Raw genomic sequence first — 22,425 nt, 5'->3', positions numbered from 1 at the left:
ACACCTTCCTGTCTACCATGCCACTCTTTGATACTCAAAAGAACCGCTCTGTTTTCTGGAGGGCTGCCAGAACAAGACTCCATAGACTGGCTGGTTTAAATGACAGAAATTCTTCATGGTTCTGGAAGCTGCCAGTATAAGACCAATGTGTCAGCAAGTTTGGTTTCTAAATGAGTCGTCTCCCCCCCCCCACCACCTTAGACTGCACACAGCTACCTCTTACTGAATCCCCACACAGTCTCTCCTAATTTGCTTATTTCGGTGTGCAGGGAGTCTAACCCAGGTTCCTGAACAGGCAAGACAAATGCTCTTCCATCGTGCTCAGCCCTGGCCCTGAATATCCTTGTTTTGAATAAGACCCCCTCCCCAAGGACCTCATTTTAATGTAACTGTCTATTGAAAGCCCTTAACTGCAAATACTGTTGTTTTCTGAGGTACTGGGGGTTAGCACTTCAACATGCATTGGCTTGGGGGTAACAAAGGTCAGCCCTTAACTACCACGGTTCTTCAGGGAAATGTGAGTGCTTGGGGGCTCCGGGTTTAAGAAAACATAGCCATGATATGTGCTGGTAAACAAACGCTCACCTCCCAGAAAACAGTGCCATCAAGAATGTACGTCACTGCTGTCAGGAATCTGCACTTTCCCAGCATCCAACAAGTCACCAGCTGCACAGGCACCAATTTCCTGAAAGACAGGAGACACCAGTCCCCAGGGAAATGCGTGGAATCTTTCTGTGACTGGGGCTCAGGAGGGGAAGGGAGGGTCTGCCGAGGTCTGGGAAAGAGTTGTCTGTACTACATCCTCTAGACTGCCAGACTTCTCAAAGGGTGTCTTCATTTGTATTTTTGTTTGTATTTCTCTGTATCTAGACTCTAGCATTTAACATCTTTTTATATGTGGTAATTTATTATGGAGTATTTACAGTTGGATCTCAAAGGTATTTTTTTTCTCCCTACCCAAAAGGGCATTCTTAAGTATAAAAGTGAGACCCCTCAGGCATTCTCCATGTCCCCCACCACCAAATTCTAAAATTTTGAAGACAACTGTAGTAGGTTGTGTTACCTTTCTCGAAACATTCCAAGTTTCTTGCGCCCTTTACCCTGCAGCCTTAGCCAATGAAATGCAGGCGGTGGGAGCGAGCTGCATCCATGTGGGGAGCGTTCATTCACCGTCTTTTTCCTCTCCAGGTTCTAGATTACAGCTGCTTCCTCAATGCTGGCCTCAGAGTGCAGACAATGGGAGCTGCGCCACTGCAGAGGACTTCTGATGAACAAGATGACTCGTCAGCTGTTGTTGCAAGCCGCTGAGGTTTCCGGGGTCACTTGTTCCTGGGGCATAACCATAATTTTCCTGATGGATTTGCCACTGTAACATATCATTTCTTCCACAAAAGTCAGTAAAAGGTGGCGTTCTGAGACTCTACCTGACTTTTAATGAGAGCCGCTGCGAAAGTACAAGCCTCGGGGTGGGTGCCGAGCAGTAGGTGAGTAGGTGATGTCCCTTGCCATCTGCATGACCTGCATCCACTCATCACAGAGCTCCTTACCTGCTTCACAGTCCTGCTTCACTGGCTCCATACCCTGGCTCTTTTAAACCAACGAGGAAAGTCGAGCATCAAGAGGCTATTGTATTTGGACTCAATGGGCATTCACTAAGTTCTTGTGAACTACTAACACGTGGGGGAAAGTTACTGTATTATTATCCACAGATAATAGATCCGCCCATTCTTTCTTTTACTTGAGAAGCGTTGTTAATTTCGTATTTTTCTCTCTCCCTTTCCATCATTGTTTTCTTTATTACTGAGGTAATCACTATGACGATTGCAGCTACTGGTCTGGGATGAAACCTAGTGGTAGAGAATTATTTTTAGGTACATTGTACCATACATTCAATTTCCAGACCCCAAAGCTCCCTAAAAGAAACGAAAAAATATAATAACTATAGCTATTGTTTATTGGCCTCATTTAAAGAGGAACCAAGTCCTAGGGAAGCTAGAATGCAAAGCTTGTCCACCCTCCAAGAAGGGGCTCCATCATTCATTCGTCAGTGAAAATGGCTCATTTCAGGTGATTGTTATCATCGTGTGGACCATCTTAATTATAGGTTAGTGGTGGTGGTGGAGAGCCTAACAATAATCACTGTTCACGCTTATTGAATGTAATGAGCTATGTCTTTGCATGCACTGATATTTATGGGCAAAGTGCAATGATTTTCATGCCATTTTGTCATTGGAAAATGAAGATTTAGAGAGATTAAGGGAAGCCTGGTGATTGGCCACCTTCCATTCATGCTTACTGCATGTCAGGCACTGCCACTGACATCAGTGGCAGCAATAGCTAACTCAGGCAAGGTCCCTGTTCTCATGGAGCATATACTCTAGTTAGAGAGACAAACAAGCAACTAGTAAACTAAAAGACAAGGTAATTTCAGATAGTGACTAATGGTACAAGAAAAATAAAGCAGGGTTACTGATGATCGTATTAGTTACTTTTCTCTTGCTGTGAAAAACAAAACAAAACAAAACACCATGACCAAGGCAACTTACAAAAGAAATCATTTAATTGGACTTTATGATTTAAGAGGATTAGAGTCTGTGATGGTACAACCAACGCTTGGCAACAGTATAGCTAGCTCAGAGCTCACAATTTGGTCTGCAAACAGGAGGCAGAGAACACACTGGGAATGGCACTAGTCTTTTGAAACCTCAAAGCCTGTCCCCAGTGACAGCCACCAACTAAGGACCAGATATTCAAGTGCCAAAGATTTATGGGGACATCTCATTTAAGCCACCACAATAATGATAAACAGGAATGGGAACAATCACCCAATGGATGAAGGATGAAGGAGACCTAAATAATGGTTTGAATGAGAATGTCCCTATAGGCTCAGATATTTGAATACGTGGTCCCCTAAATTGGTGGCACTGCTTGGGTAGGTTTAGGAGGTGTGGCCTTGATGGAGAAAGTATGTCACTGGGGTGGGGGTGGGGTAGAGGCGTCAAAGCCACAAGCCATTTGCAGTTCGTGCTCTCTGCTTCCTACTTCTATTTGGAGATATGAGCTCCCAGCTGTTCCTGCCTCCATGTTTGCCATCTGCTGCTAGGATCCCCTCATAGGAACTGTAAGCCCACAGAAACTGTCTACTTTCTATAGGGCTCTATGGTTTCAGAGGATTAGAGTCCATGAGGGTACACCCAAGGCTTGGCAGCAGGATAGCTAGCTCAGAGCTCACATCTTGGTCTGCAAACAGGAGGCAGAGAACACACTGGGAATGGCACTAATAGAAATGGCAGTAATGGAAAGGTAGCTAATACAATACAAATACTTAGTGATACAGCAAATGCCAAGGTCCTAAGGGGAAAGGAACTTGATCTATTCAGCAACAGTAATTGAGCTATAATGCGAAAATGGGTTATCTAGTTCTTACTTCTCTTATAGCTATCAAGAATAGCTATTCTCATACTATTTTACATACTATAAAAGCTGCCTATTTAAATATACACCTCATTGTTTTATAAATGTTCTCAGACTGGTGCATCCATCTCAACTATCCAATTCAAGAAAATTTCCAGTACCTCTGTAGAAACTTTGTATTCACAGATATCATGCCTCATTCCTAATCCCTACCCTTGGGGAACCACTAATCCACTGTCTGCCTCTCTGGATTTGCAGATCGTGAATATATTACATGAATGGGTCCTAACGTGTGATCTTCTGTGATCAGCTTCTTTCATTTAGCATAGTGTCTTCATGGCTTCCCCCATGTCGTAGCACTTACCAGGATGTCTGTCTTCACACGGTTATAGCAGATTTTGTTTATTGATTCTTCAGTTTATAAACATGGGTTGCCTTCACTTTTTGTCCATTATGCATCATGCTGCTATGAACATTATGTACAAGTATTTGTACATAATACGAGTGCACACATTTTCATTTCTCCTGATGTATACGTCGAGGAAAGAATTGCCCGGTGGTTGTGTAGTTCAGCATTTTGAGGAAACCACGTAGGTTTTCTGTTTCTTTATATCCTCACTAACAATGGCCACTCTTGTGGGTGTGAAGATTGTGTCTGGGGCTTTGATTTGTACTTTCCTAATGACTAGGGGTGCTGAGCATCTGTCTGCATGCATGGGGGCCATTTGTATCTATTTTTTCTGACAAATCTGCATTCAGATTTCTTGCTGATGTTGTCATTAGGTAATCTTTTTAATGATGGAGTTTTGATAGGTTTTTATATACTCTGGATATGAGGTCCTTTTCAGATGTCTGGAAAGGCTTATCTTTCATTCTGTAATTTGCCCTTTTATTTCCTTGATGGTGTCCTTTGAACACAAAAGTGTTTTATTATTATTATTATTTGTATGCATACATGTGGGAGTATGCCATGGTGCACAGATGGAGGTCAGAAGACAACTTTTGGGAGTTAGTTCTCTTTGTCCTCTGTGGGTTTTAATGATTGAGATGAGGTCATTAGGCTTACCCACCAAGTCTATGTATCATCCACCCCCACTCCAAGCTGTCTCATTGGCCCATGAAACAGAAGAAATTTTACTTTTAAAATCCAATTGGTCTATTTTGAAATTTTTTGGCACTTTTGTTTTGAATTCCCTTTTTTACAAGATTTTGAAAAGATTTTTGTTGTTTCCCCTAGGAGATATTTGCTTATTTGACTGTGGATTGGACCCAGAGCCTCCCACATGCTGGAAATATGTTCTACCATTGAGTTTATCTCTATCCCAGAAAGAATTTTTAGTTTTATGCCAGGCATAGTAGCATATACCAGTAATCTCAGCATTCAGAAGGCAGAGACAGGAGGATCGCCACAAGTTCAGAGCCAATCTGTTCCATATAGCAAGTTCTAAGCTAGCCAGGGCTACATAGTATGACATCGTATGAAAAAGAAAGAAAGAAAGAAAGAAAGAAAGAAAGAAAGAAAGAAAGAAAGAAATGTAGTTTTAATTCTTACATTTAGGTCAAGGATTCACTGTGAATTAGTACTTTATTAATTGTGCATTTAATTGTTTCATTGTGACATTTTCTCACATACATACTGTACTTTGCGTAGTTTTGAGGGGGGAGTACAAGTGCTGAAGAGAGCCCCCTTCACTTTTTTGCATGTAGATAATCAGTTGTCCCAGCACCATCTTTTGAAAAATTAGTTATAGCTGGGCACACAACACCCATCCTGTAATCCCAGCTGATTAGGAGGCCGAGGAAGGAGAATTGCAAGCTCAAGACCAGCCCAGGACACAGAATGAGCTTAAAGGCAGCATGGGTAATTTAGCAAGACCCCATGTCCAAATAAACAGTGAAAGCAGAGGAATGAGGGTAAACCTCAGTAGAGTGCTTACGTAGCATCTATGAGGCCACACACCAGAGTCAAAGCCAAACACACAAGCAAAGCCCATCATGTCTTCCCTATTAAGCTGTTTTGGCACCTTATCTAAAACTGACCATAACGTGTGGGTTTATCTCGATGCCATCAAGGTTTTGATGGATTTTGTAGGTACTCTTATACCTTATATCAGATTATGTAGGCTATGAAACTTGGAAATACTCATCTTCCAACTTTGTTCTTTTTCAAGATTATTGTGCTTATTCTGAGATATACTTCCATATGACTTTTATAACCAGCTTGTCAATTTCAGCAAAAGAAAAGATGTTGAAATTTTGATAGGAATTGCAGTGGATGTTATTGCTAGCTCATAAAAATGCAATTGATTTTGCACCTGTATTTCATATCTTAACACATTTCTGAACTTGGTGTATTCTTAATTATTGTTCATTACTGCTGATTCACTGAGGCACAGGTTAGACACTATAGAAAACACAAAGATGGTCTGGGATACTTATGGCAAACCTTAAACTTACTGGGTTTAACAGTAGCCGGGTTAGGAACAAACAGGGAAGTGTGTAATTGCCAGATGAATACTATAGAAAGTTGGAATTCTGGAAGGACAATTCAAGGCTGTTGAAGCCTGGAGGAAGTGAGCAGGAAGGAGGTGAGGGAGGGTTAAAGGCTTGCTTGCCATGCCCTCATTCCCTTCTTTCTGCCTCCTTTTCTCCTTTCATCTTTTGCTTTATTTTCTCCTGCCCAGTTTCTTTGAAAACACTGGTAGACCATAACCAGAGATGGCTGCCGTTTCTCAAGCCTGGCTGATCATCAGCATTTCTTGGAAAGCCTTTTAAAATATAGATCCCAGGCTCCCTGACACAGAGCTGCTGTGTCATGCTCTCGGATGATGGGGCACAGACAGCTGCATTAACGTTTTCATCTGATTTTCTGCCAGTGTTGGGAACTTCTGGGTATGTTTATAATTACATCCACATGTGGCCCAGCATCTCTTCTCCTCCCCCTGTCCCTCTGACTCTTTTTAGGACATTCTCAAGTCCAGGTCACAAGGGCACCTAGATAAATGAACCTGTATGGCTTCTCCACTAACAAAAGCCACATCGATGGTACACGTTTCTAAGAGGGTTCTTTAGTGCCTATGTTTATGGAGATGACTCATTATATAAAACAAATATTTATTTTTTGTAAGAATTCTGACAAGAACCTTTTGCTCTGCTGGCCATGATCCTCATAGTCACTTGTATGGTATATATCCATTATCCAGGAATTTTTAAAAATTATTCATTCATTTTTTTAGACAGGGATTATCGTGTAACTCTGGCTGGTGGGGAACTCACTATGTAGACCAGGCTTGACCTTGAGCTCACAGAAATACACCTGCCTCTGCCTGCTCCCCAAGTGCTGGGATGAAAGGTGTGTGCTACAACTCCACAACTGCTCACACACACACACACACACACACACACACACATACATACACAGAGAGAGAAAGAGAGACAGAGAGAGAGAGAGAGAGAGGAGGGGAGGGGAGGGAGGGAGGGAGGGAGGGAGACAGAGACAGAGACAGAGACATGGATGGATGGAGGGAGGGAGGGAGGAGACATAGTTTTTGTTTTTGTTTTTCAGGATAAGGCTTGTCTTTGTAGCCCTGGTTGACCTGGGTAGACCAGGTTTGGTCTTGAACTCAGAGATCCATCTGCCTTTGCCTTCCTAGTGGCCTTTTAATATTTTTAAAGAAAGTATCTGGTTTTCAACATCCTTTGCTTCTCAACTTTCCCCAGAGGTAACCAATTTCTTAAAGATACCTTAAAGTACACAAAATATTAGTTTACAGTGTTAAGCATGTATATAAGTAGCATACATATTTTCCTACAGCCCTTTTTTCACCATCATGACTTTGAGATTTATGTATATGACACTAATAAAACTAGTCTGCCCTTCATAACATGGTAATATTATACTATGGAGAAATACCATCATTCTGTTATATAACTACTTTAGACGTTAGTCTCCTGTAAGTAGAAATTTATTATGTCAATAGTTTTGCTGTTGTTTTGTTTGAGATTTTGTGTTTTCATATCACCCACATCTTTATCTATGTCTCCTGAGACATATGTAGGAATTTGGAGTGTAAGTTAGGGTGGACATTGTTAGGAAATGGATAGGCACTTTTGACTTTATCTGGTTACTCTGTGTAGTAGCTCCACCAATTTTTTTCTCTCATCCGTGATTTACAAGAAAGTTTCTTGCTCCACATTGAGACCCAATACCATCAAGTTTTAAAGTCAACATCGTGCTGGAGTGACTGTCACCAAGCCTAAGAATGACCTAAGTTTGATGCCCCAGATTCACATAGTGAGAAAAGAGGACCGACTTCCTCTGAGTTCTCTCCTGCCCTCCACATCTGTGCTGTGGCCCCCCACATGCTAAATAAATAAATGTAAAGTATTCTTAAAGTATTAGGAAGTAAGCATCTACATGGGTCTTACTCTCAGATTATGGCTGGAAATGCTACGGGTGATTTTTGAGGGGCTGAGTGTCAGTTAACTTTACGTCACTAGGACAGCACACCTGACAGCATCATCAGAGAGGAGAGTTTTATGTTGGTGCGTGGTTCCAGGCAATTTGGTCTACTGTAAAAGGGGGATCATGGCATTGTAGTTGGTTGGCCTTTTTGACGATTATTCACATTGTGGTTGATCAGAAAGTGGAGAGCTCAACAGGAAACGGGGGTTAGGCTGGACCTTCAAAACCCCACCCTCAATGACCCACCTCTGCCAGTCACAGTTCAACAGTCTCACAAAACAGCGCCACCAGCTGGCACTAAGTGTTAGCACATGAACCACGAGAGACGTTTCACATTGAAAAGGTCATAGTGAAGCTTATCTGTTTGGTTAGTCACATCCGTGTTGGCTGTGCTTGGATCCTTTAAGAAACAAAGTGTGCTCAACAAACCTTGCAGATATATTTTTCCTTGTTTTTTTTCCCCCCTTTTAGTTTTTTTTTTAATTTGAGACAGGTGGCATAGAAATTGCCATCCTCCTGCCTCAGCTGTTCAAGAGCTAGAATTATGGATGTGCACCACCACGCCCGGCACTGCAGATGACATTTGAATAAGACAGTAGGATGTGATTACCAGACCACAGGGTGGTACTTAAAGCCCCACCTTTGCCAGCTACAACTGGTAGGAGGTGGTCCCTTTCTGAAAACTCCAGATACGTGTCAGTGCTTAGGGCAGGGTGCATGTCAGAGATGCCTGCCAGCCCACTGGGTGGTGTCACTGTGTGGCTTTTCCAAAGCCCAGAGGAATCTGAGAAGCGCGCGAGAGGAATGATGCATGAAAACAAAAGGCAGTGGAAAGAGTGGCCAGCCAGCAGGCTCCGGCAGGCTAGAACTCTCTGTCCTTGTTATTACTGCTTCGTGAAAATGCCGCGGGCCTCCTGGCAGGGTCTACTAGGTAGAGGTTTCCTGGGAAAACAAGGATGAAGGATGCAGAGTGGGAGGCTGGGATGCTAGCTTCCCACTTCCCTGCTTTGCCGCGGATGCTCCATGGTGAGGATGGGGACCCCTGTGCCCCTCGGTAGGTGTCTGCTGGCCTTCCTTTCCTCTGTCCTGGCCTCTCTCCCAAGAGGTTTTTTCCTCCCACTCACAACAGCAAGCTCTGGTCTCAGAGGCTTAGCAGGGCTTGTCTGGGAGGGAGGCTGGGTGGTGCCTGTTCTCCTAGAAGGATCTGAAGGTCAGCCGAGGGGAGGAAGTAGGGTCCTTGCTCTGGGTTAAGGCAGTGCTCGTCATACGGCAGTGTCTACGGCTAGGGTGTTCTCGTTCCCTCCTGCTTTCTTCTGAGCTCAGAAGGAGCCGCTGCAACACACTGGGGAAGCCTCGGTTCCGTTTTCAGGCAACAGGGATGAGCTTCCATTTCTTCTCCTTGGATGAATTCTGGACTCACCAGAAGCCAACTTCCACAGTCCCTCCTCAGGGTCTCCTTTCTTCGACCTATAAAATACCTGGTTTCAAAGAAGGGACTTAGCCCACATTCTCTTTCTGTCTTAAAAAGTGGCTATGAGGACAATGAACAGAAATAGGCCTTTGCGGATACAATGGGACTGAACAGGGTGTGGTTTGCTTGGCAACCGCACAGGCAGTTGTTTCTTTTGGTCTTGGAATGCTCCAGACTTTGGCTCTGCCTGATGAAGTCCTAAATAACCAGCTTGAAAGCCGCTCCTTGGGAGTGAGACTCCCGTCTCTAGAGTTAATCATTCCCTTTTTTCTGACCTCCTAGCAATCGCTCCTATGAAAAGCATTCATTAGGGCTGGGGGGCGGGTGTCGGTGGCTCAGTCAGTGAAGGGCTTGCTGCATTAGCATGAGGACCCCGAGTTTGATCTCCAGTGACCCATGTAGAAAGGTGGGCTTGGTGGTGTGCACATATAACCCCAGCACCGTAGAAGGGGAGACAGGAGGGTGTCTGCCAGTCTAGCTCTGGGGATCAGTAAGACCCGCCCCCTCCCTCGCTCCCCTCCCTCCCTCCCCCCTCTCACACACACACACACACACACACACACACACACACACACACACAGGTGGAAAAGTGATTGAGGGTGGCTCCTGACATGCATGGAAATGCACACAAGCACACACGCACACACACATACACACACACACACACACACACGCACGCACGCACGCACGCACGCATTCGTCTATTTTGTGATAACTGTTTCCTTGTGATTGTGCCTTATTGCATCTCCTCAGCATCTATAGACTGTATTTTGGCCTCAGAGTTCTTTAATAAATGTTTATTATATGAGTCATTGTTCCCTGGGCTTGTGTTTCAGTCTCGAGCTTTCTTGTTTGCTGTTATTTTCTGTTTGGTTTGTTTTGTCTTGTTTTTCCAATGCCAAGGGCCAGGTAGAACACCAGGGCCTCAAACACACCAGGCAAATATTCCACCATCGAGCCATACCCCAGTCCGTTTCTGTTTCTGGCCCCCTCTTCCTTGGGGTGAACTGCTGGCAGTTTATTTAGTCCAGTGTGTGGAATAGAGAGCTCACTAGAATGAAATACAGGAATTGTTCTCAGGAAACGCTGCCATCATTACCTCTGAGAGGCAAGTTGGTGGCGGTTGTTTTCCATTTACCGATGGGCGATGGAAGCTTTCCTTCTCGTTTTCCAACTACTCTGCTCAGAGAAATGTGTGTGGAGGTCTGTGGGTTTCCGGCATGAGAGACAAGTTCTGAAGACGGTCATACCCTTATCTGAATGAAACGAAATTTGCACGTGAAAGCAATTGTGATTTGGGAGCCTGTGATGTGAGGCATGGGAAGGGTCCTAGCAGAAATTCCAAATGTATAAAAAGCAGGTAAAAGGGTGTCTAGCCAACAGGATTGTGGATGTCAGTGTGCCATTGAGTTGAGTTGAGTCTGTGCTATTTATGTCTGTTTGGCCTCTGTTGGTTTCTTGCGACTGCTGTAACAAATTAGTACAAACTGGTTGACTTAAAACAACAGAATTTTGTTTTCTCGCAGTTCTAGAGGCCAGAAGTCTGAAACGAAGGTTTGGGCAGGGTCAGCATCTCTTGAGGCATGAGGGGAGGGGAGATAATCTGTCCCTTGCTTCTTCCAGTTACTGATAGCCTCAGGCTTTCTTTGGCTCCTGGACACTCCAGTCCAATCTGTTTCTGTGGTCTCATTGCCTCTCCTCTACTGTGGAACAATTCCCCTGCTACTCCCTTGTAAGAATGTGTGTGGCTGTACTGAGGACCCAGCCAGAAATGTGGGATAAGTCTCCTCTCCCATGACCCTCAACGGCAATCTCATTCTTTGTCATAGAATGTAGTAAGGACCCCTGGGTTCTGGAGGTTAGGCTGTGGACATTTATGGAGGGAACAGGGAGCCACCATACCGTTCTCTGCCCTGGGCTGTATCGGGTAACCTGTTACTCCCGAGCTATGTTGCCTGGGCTCCATCGCCCTCTGGTAACCCTTGGGCCTTCTAATGGGGGACTTTAGCAAACACTGAGGTTTCTCTCTTCTTTCTATAGCAGGATGCCTTTGATGTTCTCAGCGAAACCATGTTCCACAGCTCCTTTTCGGTTGGGCTTCCACTGACTCTTCTCTTCAGCCCTGGCTTCTACCGCTGCTAGTCCATGAGTGCCTCACATCCTAACTACACACCGCTCTGCCTATGTCACACCTGTGTCCTAACCAGCTTATTTTCAGTCTCAGTTGATTTGTCTTCAGGTTCCTGCCATGATCTCAAAAGGCAGCATTTTCATTTCTAGAACAGAGCTAAACTTGGGGTACCACCAGCTAAGATGAAGTAGGCACTGGATCAGGCATACAACTCAGTCATCCCTGTGGGCTCTTCCACAGTGAAGTACTGTTTCTGCACCCTACTCATGTCTTGTTGTGCCTCTTGCCTCTGGTGGTCTTGCTTCATGGTACTTTATATTTTCCCCTACCTCTCAGCTTGTGTTACCCAATGGTGTCTGCTGCCATCTGACTGGAGCTATTGTCTTCCAGGTACTGTGTCAATTCTGCTCACAACAAGTGACTTCCTCTAGTATATGTCATACCCTGTTCCTTAAAGGGGTCCAACAGGTGACTTCCTCTAGTATATGTCATACCCTGTTCCTTAAAGGGGTCCAACTGGCTTGGTCAACAGTTGACAGAGGACTTTGAGCACCAGGCTCTGCTCTAGACACAGTCACCGGAGAGTGGCTTTAGAAGGCTCTCAGGGCATCGTTTTCTGAACAATGAGAGTTACTAAAGGATTTTGAACACTGTAAAACAAGATAAAATCAGTCTTAGGACTACTTACTTGATGACAACAGGCAGCATGCAAACAAAGAAAAATTAAAAAGCAACTATAATCGTCTAAATGAGAATAATGAGGGCCCAGACTCAGGCAAGGGAAAGGTTCCTGTGAGACTCTCAGGAAATGAGGCATGCAAGAGTGAGGCCAGTTAGGAGTTCCTGGCTTTGAATTTTTATTTATTTATTTTTTTACACCAAGGACTCTTTCAATAGTTTCCTTTTCTTTTCAAACAAACTGCATTTTTAAGGGAAATACGCAAATACCACTAGGTGTGCTGATAATGACAGTGTGATTTTTTTAAAGATTTATTTTTATCTTTCTATGTTGTGTGAAAGACATTATTATCAGCTATTACATTTTGGAACACGCTCAAGAGAATGCAAGAAGCAGCTTGAACTTGAATATTCTATCTAGTTCATGTTTTCTAGAAAAATCGGACTAAAACCTAATGCCAATGTTTTATTTAGGAGATGCAGTCCTGGGGCAGTGAGTGTGAGAGGAAGCGAGAAGACACGGCGGCGTGCTGCCAGAGGGAGCTTGAGCAATCCCCAGAAAGACTGTTCGCCGGCTCCGGTGGCTTTGCAGAACATTACTATGCTAGAGAATGGAACCAGGCCTCAGGTAAGCTCTCGGGAGGAGGGAAGACAAGGAAGCCATCTTCTTGGGGCCTTCCCCTTGACTGTTTCCCAGGGATCAGAGCTCATCCCAACTCACCTGTCACACGCTGGGTCACCTATTCCCACTGTTAGCTTCTTTGGGAGCTGCAACCTACACCGCAGTGCAGCCTTTAACCTTGGTTGGGGAGCACAGAGCTGCTGGGAACCCGCCAGCACCTGCTGAGCCTGATTGCTCAGTGCCAGAGGGGCGGGGCGGGAGGGGAAGCAGCTCTGGGTTGCAGGATTGTGTGTACTACAAGCAGGGCAAGTCCCAGGCAGTCGTGAGACAGAGCAAACAACTGGAAGTTTGGGAGACAATAGACAGGGACTCTGGCAAGCACCTGAGACATGCCTGATAGGTAACCGGGAGAGGAGGACGGGGTAGAAAATTCGGTTATGTTCAACAGGCACTTGGAAACACACAATTGGAACCACTCCAGAGAGACAGTCTTTTGTGGGCTCCAGAAACAATAGCAATTTATAGTCCATATCTGATTACTCCTAGACAGCATTGACTAATGAGGTAGGAACATGGGCTCTGGAGCCAGGCATAGTTGTGCTTAAGTCACTCTGTGTGTGCAGTGGGTAAGTTTGCTCACCCTCTCTGAGCCTTAGTTTCCTTGCCCCTTACATGTAGATGATTGTAACAGTCAGTACATGCTGGAGAACACTTGCCTATGCTCACTATACAGTAGGTGCTAAATAAACCAGACATTTGTCTATGCTCAGTATACAGTAGGTGCTAAATAAAATACTGTCCCTTAATCTTACTCTTAGATGGTTGTGTGACTTCACCAATACTCTCTTCCCCAGACAAACTCTCCTGTTCTACTCCTAAGTGTCCACTGAATTCCATGAGGTTTTCTAGCTTGAGTCCTTCAGTTATTCTCAAGGATGACTGAGTTGTATGCCTGATCCAGTGCCCACTTGCTTCAGCTTTGCTGGTGGTACCCCAAGTATGTGTCCTTAATACCATGATCATGTGCCTCTTAGTGAGATTTGGATTAAAAGTTAAATGAATTAGGGGCAGGCAACATAGCTTAGTGGTTAAGGGCATGCTCTTGCATAGGACCTGTGATCAGTCCCGGCACAAATGACAGGCAATCCACACTTGCCTGAAACTCTGACTCCAGAAGATCTGATAGATCTGATGCCCTCTGGCCTCCACAGATACCTGTGCACATGGGTGAACATAAATGCACACATGCATTCTCTCTCTCTCTCTCTCTCTCTCTCTCTGTCTCTCTCTCTCGCTCTCTCTCTCTCTCTCTCTCACACACACACACACAGAATTATTTTAAAAAAGAAATGTATTTGAAATGGAATGCACGTATAACAATGACCCATATGTAAGGTTTAGTGACATAGCAGCCATCTGAGTTGTGAGAGTCATCTGTGATAGATGAGATTGATTCTCTACACTTTCTTAGAATGCATTCCTTTGCTATTTGTGGAAGGAATGATCTCTCTGTTTTGTGGTAAACAAAGTTGGAGTCTGCTTGTGCTTCCTGATAGACCTGTGAGGTACTAAAGTCTTCCCCCCACACATGTTCCCAGAAATTGAATGGTCACAATCACCCTCCTACAGTATTTACTTAAGGACTCTTCATTTCCCAAATATATCTAAAATTAAACTTCAACTGAAGTGTAGGTCAGATTATCTGAATTAATGACTTGGATTGACTGATTAACTGCTTGTGGACTATGTCATGTCCCAGGAGTTTTAACCTATCGTCAGGAGATATACTGAGTTAATAACATCCACTATAGGTCAGGTAGGCAGCTGTGTTCAACCTACGAGGCCAGTTGCTCATCTTCAGCACTGTACAGATAAGTAAATGAAGTCTACAGAGAGCCAGATCCAGACCCCAATAGATGATACAGCTTTTAACCACCCATTCCCAAAGGCTATGGTTTTTCTAGTATCTCCTTTAAAGCCTCTGGTAAATCCTTCACAATATGAAGCAGCACTCTTTATATATAGAGTTGTTGTGACAATTAAACATATGTAAAGCAGAATTCTGAGTGGATAACAGCATTCACTGTGACTCTTCTGTAGGATTGATGATGTGTCTTTTCCCTGAGGAGCAATTATGAAACCTCTCCAGGGAGGAAACAAGAGCCCTGACTTAGCGGGTGACAGTGTTAGAGTAACCGTGTCTAAACATCCAACTTTTAAACAAGCTGAAGTCCTCACTTAGGAGTTGACCAAATAGATATGATCACCTAATTAATCATAGACTTCCAGCCTCCAAAACTATGAATCAAATAAACTTCATTATAAAGTATTCAACCTCATGTATCTTGCAACAGAAAATGAGTTAATGTAATGCCAGAAGTACCCCATAATCAAAGATATCTGTGGATATTGATAACTATCCATCTTGGGACACTGGACTAGAGAAAAAGAATCAAATGCAATGTTAAGATCTTAGACCAGGGGCTGGGAGACCTAGCTCATGGGTAAAGTGCTTGCCTAAGGTGTACACAGTCCTGGCTTCCATCCCCAGCAGGACATAAACCGGGGACCATCGTGACCTCTGTGAAGCACTCAGGAGGTAGGAGTAGGAGGATCACGAGGTCTGGGCTATCCTTGGCTACACGGGGGTTCATAGTCAGCCTGGGCTACATGAGGCCTTGTCAAAAAGAGCAAGAAAGCAAGAGAAAGAGAGAAAGAAAGAAAGAAAGAAAGAAAAAGAAAGAAAGGAAGAAAGAAAGAAAGGAAGAAAGAAAGGAGAGAAAAGGGGACAACAATTGATCCTTGGGACAAAGGGCAAACGTTTATATAAGGTATTTAGACAGTTGTAGAAATTTTAATATGAACTTAAAGATATTAAATCATTATACATTTCCCCAAGTCTGAAATGGTAAATGGTACTATAGTTATATTGAATGTCCTTACTCTTTGAAGATGTATGCTGGGTTATTTTAAGTGAGATATCAATTTAAAAATTCAATACTCAACTTATTTTCAAATGCTTCAATGGATAGAAGTTCATAGGCAGTGACAAGGCAAGAATGAAAGCGGGAAAACTGAAGAGAGGTGAAGGTCACTCACCGCAGTTTTTCAAACTCTGTGGAGTCTATAATCTTCAAGATAAAAAGCTGGGGTGTGGGGAGTCATCTCCTTTTCATGACTAAGTCAACACATTAAGAGGATCAGGCTGCCTTCGGAGTTGCCTGAACACTGAGCTAGCTCAAACCATGTGTATGGGGCCAGACTGAGGCAGGGAGTGGCGTGGGGATGGGTGTATGGGCCTGGAGACCTGTGCACAAGCTATACTGAAGAGAGACCCAACTGCAAGACAGCTAACATTTCAAACACAGGCAAATTCAGAAGCCCAAAAGGAAGATGCTGATAAATGAATTCATGTAAAACATTTAAAACTTTTATATGGTGAAAATGAAGATAATGACAACAAGAGCAGCAGCAGAAAAACACTAAACAGAGCCAAAGACAAATGGATATGAGAAAGTATTTGCAATCTGACAAAAAAAGTACTTATGCATTATGCAAGGAGATCTTAATTTTACAATTTTATCAAAAACAGAATGAACAGAAAAATGGGTAAAGAATGTGAACAAATACTTTACATACTAAAAATAAGAACGGTATTGGATGTGGTAGAACATTCCTTTAATCTGGGTACTTAGGAGAGGTAGAGGCAGGCTGCAGGTCTCTCTGAGTTCCAGGCTAGCCAGGGCTACATAATGAGAACCTGTCTCACAAACAGCAAACAAACAAACAAAAGGTAGGAATGGTCAAAATTACTTGAAAGAATGTTCAGCATCGTGAGTACTTAGAAAAATGCAAACCATGACAACATGTCCATGTTTCTATGGGTGACGAATGTTTAAAGTTCAATAAAGTTTGGCTTTTAGCCACGTTATAGCAAATGTACACTGCTGTGGAAATGAAATCAGGAAAATGTGGGGGAGGGTTACAATCTGGAAGCATGTAACTGTGTGTGTGTGTTGCTGGGTTTGAACCTAGGACCTTGCACATGGTAGACAAGGAAGTGTTGTCATTGAGTGTAAATCCTAAAATTACACATATTATGATCCAGAAATTTCTTTAAAGTAATTTACTCTATGGATAAAGTCACAACAGAGGTTCCTAAAGACATGAATGTAAGGTTACTCATGGAAGCATTGTTTATATTATTTATAATAATAATAGTATAAAGTAGAAAGAATTAAAATAGCTGGGCGGTGGTGGCCCATGCCTTTAATCCCAGCACTCGGGAGGCAGAGGCAGGTGGATCTCTGTGAGTTCGAGACCAGCCTGGTCTACAAGAGCTAGTTCCAGGACAGCCTCCAAAGCCACAGAGAAACCCTGCCTCGAAAAACAAAAAAAAAAAAATCCATTAATTAGGCAATGGTTGACTGTAAGGACCCCACAGTGGCTAAAAAAATCTCCATGTGCTGATATGAAATTTCGCTGGTCTACAGAGTGAGTACCGGGACAGCCAAGTCTACATGGAGAAACCCTGTCTCGAGAAACAAAAACAAACAAACAAACAAACACACAAAATAGCCAGGTGTTGGCGCATGCCTTTAAACTTAGCACTTGGGAAGCAGAGGCAAGTGGGATCTCTGTGAGTTTGAAGCCAGCCTGGTCTACAGAGCAAGTTCCAGGACAGGCTCCAAAGCTATAGAGAAACCCTGTCCTGAAAAAACAAAACAACAACAAAAATTTATGCAAAATATACCAAGAAACAACTTTCAAAATGTCAGTCAGTGCCCTTCTGATGCTTTTGTAGGAAATGTTTGAACTACTGAAGGGAGATAAGGTTGCATGCTGGTTAAATTGCTTTTAGCTGGGAGTGCAAATATGGAAATGTACTGAGCTCTGTAATGAGGAAGATGCTTCCTAGCACCTCAGAAGGCTGTGCCAGAGCAGCTGGCAAGTTCCTGAAGCAGCTTGAGGTCATTCACCCTTTTCGCCTGGCTCAGGCCCAGCCTTCAGCAAGACTTGAATTTGGAAAGCCTAAGTGGCCCAGCGAGAGAAAAGCAATGTGATAAGAAATTTTCTTCCTCCTCTTTCTTTCCCTGCCTCTGGAGGTTCTTCAGGAACATGAAATTAGAGATATAACCATAATCCAAAACTAGAAGATAGGAGGAGGGGATTCTGAGGAGGTGCTCCGATGATTCTCACTCTTTGTAAATGCACACGCATGTGCTTGGCGGGTCCTCTTTAAGGCACCCATGGCATTGTCAGGTTCAAAGCCCCCCTTCCTCCAAAATGGCAGAGCTGGTGACATTGTCCTAAAAAGGAGGACTTTGGTGGGTAAACTGAAGGACTGTGAGCAAACCTAAAAAAGTAGATCTCTTAAGGGGGTTTCTGCTTACTAGGAGCCTCACCCTTAACCTTTCCCCAAAGGTCAGCTACTTTAGGCAAGGGCATCTAGTTCTGGGTCAATTCCGACAGCTGGTGTCAGCTCAGATCCCTATTCCGCTGACTGTCATATAAAATTCCCCACCGTTTTGCTTTTCTCTCTGTCTTGGCAGTCTGATCCCCAATAAATCAATCTTTCTGTCTATGAAGTGGTTCAGTTCTGTAGTTTCTCTGTATTATATGCATTAATCTGTGAGGATGGCCTCTATCGGGGGGCGTTTTCTGTCCTCAGTGAAGGGGCACATGTAGTTCCTGGTGCAATGTCACTTAATTTCTATTAATCATGTCACAGCTGTATCTTGGGAGAAGCAAAATCTGAATTACTTCGGGCTGATTTCACAAGTAAGCTGAAAACAGAGCCTTCACAGTTTCTGTTTGTAATTTCCAAGCCAATAAAGCATGTCTGTCTTGGTGGATGTTTCTTTCTAAACAGTTTCAGTTGTCTGCAGATCTGTCTACCTGGCTTCCCCTTGGCTCACAAACCTCAGTTTGTGGCCATCCTGTCACAGGGGGATGGATGCCAGGCTACCCACCGTTGCTTGTTATTAAATTGGTGATGCAATTTTTGTTTGACAGTTTATGATTCTAGGGTTATTCAAGGATGCTGTTTAAAAATACAAGTGAACTACCAAGCGAGACATCAGAGCGGATCATAGGTTTGTTATTTTTTTAGACTGTTCGGGGACAGTAGATGAATGCACAAGTTTGTTATTGTAGATTGTTATGAATCCCAAAGACACACATACGGGGATCATTATTGTAGATTGGCTTGTGACAGCTGGCCCTGATTTACTTATTTCCTCAAGAAGACACTTTGAACAATTATTGAAATGCCTCCCCCTCTGTAATTACAATAATAATGATGATGATTTTGCAACTGAATATGCAATTCAGGGCGTACACACTCAACTGTTTTTAGCTTGTTTCTTTTTACATTGATGTCAGCTGCTGTCTTGGATTATGAAGAACTGAGGTCTTTCCAACCAAGGGTCAGTGAGCTACAAGAATAAAGTCATCTGTGGCCGATCCAGGAAATCACTAAAATAATAATTATTACAGCTAGTATTTAAGGAACAAGCTAACTATGAGCAAGCAAGGTTTTTTTTTCTCCTTTTTTGGGGTCTTTGGAGAGAAAAAAAATCTATTTTTAGTACTTATCTGCTCTTAAAAATAAAGTATCTTATTGAATAATAAAATTATAAATGTCTGACAGTGCTTTCTCTCCTATATTTCTAATTAAGGAGCTTCAAGGGGAAAGATGATGAACTAGAACAAAGGTGTGTACTGTGGGTCAGAGAAAAGAGCAGAGGAGGGAATGGGAACTGAAGAAAGGCCCCAGGACCAGACAGCAAAGAGACAGAAGAGGGGTAAGAGAAGTTAGGGCAGAGTGACAGTGACGGCTGCAGGTAAGGACAGAACCGGAAAGCAGCAGTAGTCAGGGGAGGGAACAATGGCAAAGAGGGAAAGGTACAGGCAAGAAGATTGACAGTTAGGAGCTAGCTGGCCTACCCAGGAGCTCTCTCTTTGTCTCTCTCTGTCTCTATATCTGTCTTTCTCTCCTTCCCAGCTTGCACACATAGAGACAAATAAATAAGGTCAGGCTTGGTAGGGCATGCCTACCCTAGTGCTCCGAAAGTTAAGGCAGGAGGAATCTGAGTTCTAGGCCTTTCTGGCCTACACAGTGAGACACTACCAAGAATAAATTAAGGAAATACATAAATCAGTAAATAGGGAAAATTAAACAAACAAAACCAGAAAGAAGAAGCCCAAGATTTAGATTGGAGCTGGGAAGTGGTTGTGCACGCCTTTAATTCCAGCACTCTGGAGGCAGAGGTAGGTGGATCTCTGAGTTCAAGGCCAGCCTGGTTTATAGAGTGAGTTCCAGGACAGCCAGAGCTATACAGAGAAACCCTGTCTCAAATCCCCAAAAAGACTTAGTCAAAGGATTTTTTTTTTCTTTTTAAAGCATGTGATGGTTAGTGTCATTAACTTGAGAAAAATCTAGACTCACCTGGGAGATGGGTCTCTGAGCATGCCTGGTGGGACCGTCATTCTGGGGTCAGACCCTTCACTGTGGGCGGTTCCATGCCCTAACTGAATCCTGGGTTAGGGAGTTGAGCGCCAGCAGGCAGGCCGGCCTCACTGCTCTCTCCTGACTGCAGAAGTCACATGGTCTGCTGCTTTCCACTGCAGACTTTGACTTCCTTCACATGAGGAACTGTGAGCTAAAAGAAACCCCTTTCTTCCTCAAGCTGCTTTGGTTAGAGTCTTTTATCACAGCCATGGTGAAAGAAACTGTGATAGGTGGGGTGGGGGGGCTTTAATCTCGGCCCTCTGGAGGCAGAGACAGCAGCTCTGTGACTACAAGGTCAGCCTGCCCCGTCATCGAAGTAAGTTCCAAAACTACATAGTAAGACTCTGTGTAGATAATAATAATGATGATAATGATAATAAAAAGAAAGGAACAAAGACAAAGCATACAACTTAAGAAACCAGCACACCCCAACTCAAGTTGGATAAAGTGAAGGCAGAGGTCAAGGGTTCTGAAGCCTTTGTCTTGTGTATTTAGTTCACGGCATCACTTTAAGTTGGTTGTGGAGCTGGGGAGAGGAGGTTACTAGAGCATTATGTGTAAATATGCAAGAACATAAATCACAATCTTCAAGGACCGGCAAGATGGCTTAGTAGGTAAAGGAACTTTACTGCCAATCACCCCACCTCCAAACTCCAGCACTCACACATGCACACAGGGACCCACAAAATAAATATTAAAACTTACCAACATGATAAAGTCTTCTGCAAAAAATTGCATTTGAGGGCTGGCAAGAGGACCTATTGGAGAAAGATGCCTGCTGCCAAGCCTATGACCTGAGTTCAGTCCTCAGGACCCACAAGATAGAAGAAACTCCCACAAGTTACCCTAGGACATGAGATGATTTAACTTAATTCCAAGGACATCTAGCATCTTTTTAACCTTGAATGTCAACTCAACTCAGACTGATCATCTGGATGTGGCAGAACCAGGAGACATAGATTGCTTCCTCTTTGTTTGTCGTGTGCCACTGTCCCGGATGTCCTTGTGTCCCCTTGTTCTCCGAGCTGCACTCTGGGGTCTCCTCTCTAATGCAGAGCTGTCTAGAATTACTTTGTACTACCAGTTTTCCTCTCACAGTCACTCCCCAGTTTACTATATATATATATGCATACATATGTATATATATGTAAATTATATATCCCCACTTACACTGGCTTTCTGGAGCTAATGGTCCTAATCCAGAAGAGATTTCAATATGGTGCCTTTTGTATGAAAGAGGAAGATTTGCCTTAACAGACTCATGGGGGCCAATTTCTATAGCACTAAGGGCTTATTTCTAGATGATTCTACTCTATTCTAGAGATGGATACCATCATTAGGAAATATGACATTTCGTCTGTGGTCTTACAGAAACAAGACTATTGCCATCACCATCACTACCACTAATACTGTATTTTTGTTTATATCACCCATTTTTGTATAGACTCTTATATAAACCAGATGTATTCTCTGTACCTGGAACATGCGAGAGGATGGGTAAATGGTTACTTCAACGAATGGATGGAAGTTTAAGCAACAAAACAAGGGAATTAGAGCTAACTAGATGAGACAGGGGACATGAGAGGAACCAGTTATGCCTGGTTTTCACAAAACCCAGGGAATGGCTGAGGGAGGAGAGTGTGGAAAACGTCAGACTTCAAAGCTCCTTGACCTTGGACATTTCAACCAGGAAGGTTGGGATAAGAGGTTTCTGAGCCGATTTCACCCTGCCCCCAGCCCCCAAAGCCTTTTGGTTCCAAATACACTAGGAATCAGTGCTAATTGCTTTTCTGAAATATCGTTTTGTCTGCTTCATTTGGATGTGGTAATCTGCAAGGCAATCTCCAGCAGTTGACAGTTCATCCATAGCTGTGTGGTACCCAGACATTTCCTGGGACTTCTGCCCACCTCCTATGCAGCTGGCAGCGTCTGCCAAGCCAGGATACGTGCTCAGCCGGGATTAACTTGGAACCAAGTAGCGCTTTGTTGTGTCTAAGATTTGTTTAAGTTTTACAAGGGTGAAGGGCAGTCCTACTTAACCCAAATAATAAAAGTGAAATTTAAACATTAGGACTGAGGAGATAGCTTAGTTGGGTAAAGTGCTTGTAGACCAAGCATGGGGAACTGAACT

General features: G+C 43.5%; 1 protein-coding gene across 1 annotated transcript in view; it reads left to right on the top strand.

The window, feature by feature from the left end:
* Positions 1–1,327: 1,327 nt before the first annotated feature.
* Positions 1,328–22,425, top strand: part of Mkln1 (muskelin 1) — a 142,512-nt gene continuing 121,414 nt past the window's right edge. The window contains exons 1-2 of the mRNA XM_040728738.1: positions 1,328–1,484; positions 12,634–12,787. Coding sequence (XP_040584672.1) covers positions 12,771–12,787 — 17 coding nt within the window. The 5' untranslated portion in view covers positions 1,328–1,484; positions 12,634–12,770. The remainder of the gene's footprint in view (positions 1,485–12,633; positions 12,788–22,425) is intronic.

The sequence above is a fragment of the Mesocricetus auratus genome, unplaced genomic scaffold (genome assembly GCF_017639785.1).
Source record: "Mesocricetus auratus isolate SY011 unplaced genomic scaffold, BCM_Maur_2.0 Super-Scaffold_100019, whole genome shotgun sequence".
Taxonomy (NCBI): Eukaryota; Metazoa; Chordata; class Mammalia; order Rodentia; family Cricetidae; genus Mesocricetus; species Mesocricetus auratus.
This window is presented reverse-complemented; position numbering and strand designations above follow the sequence as displayed.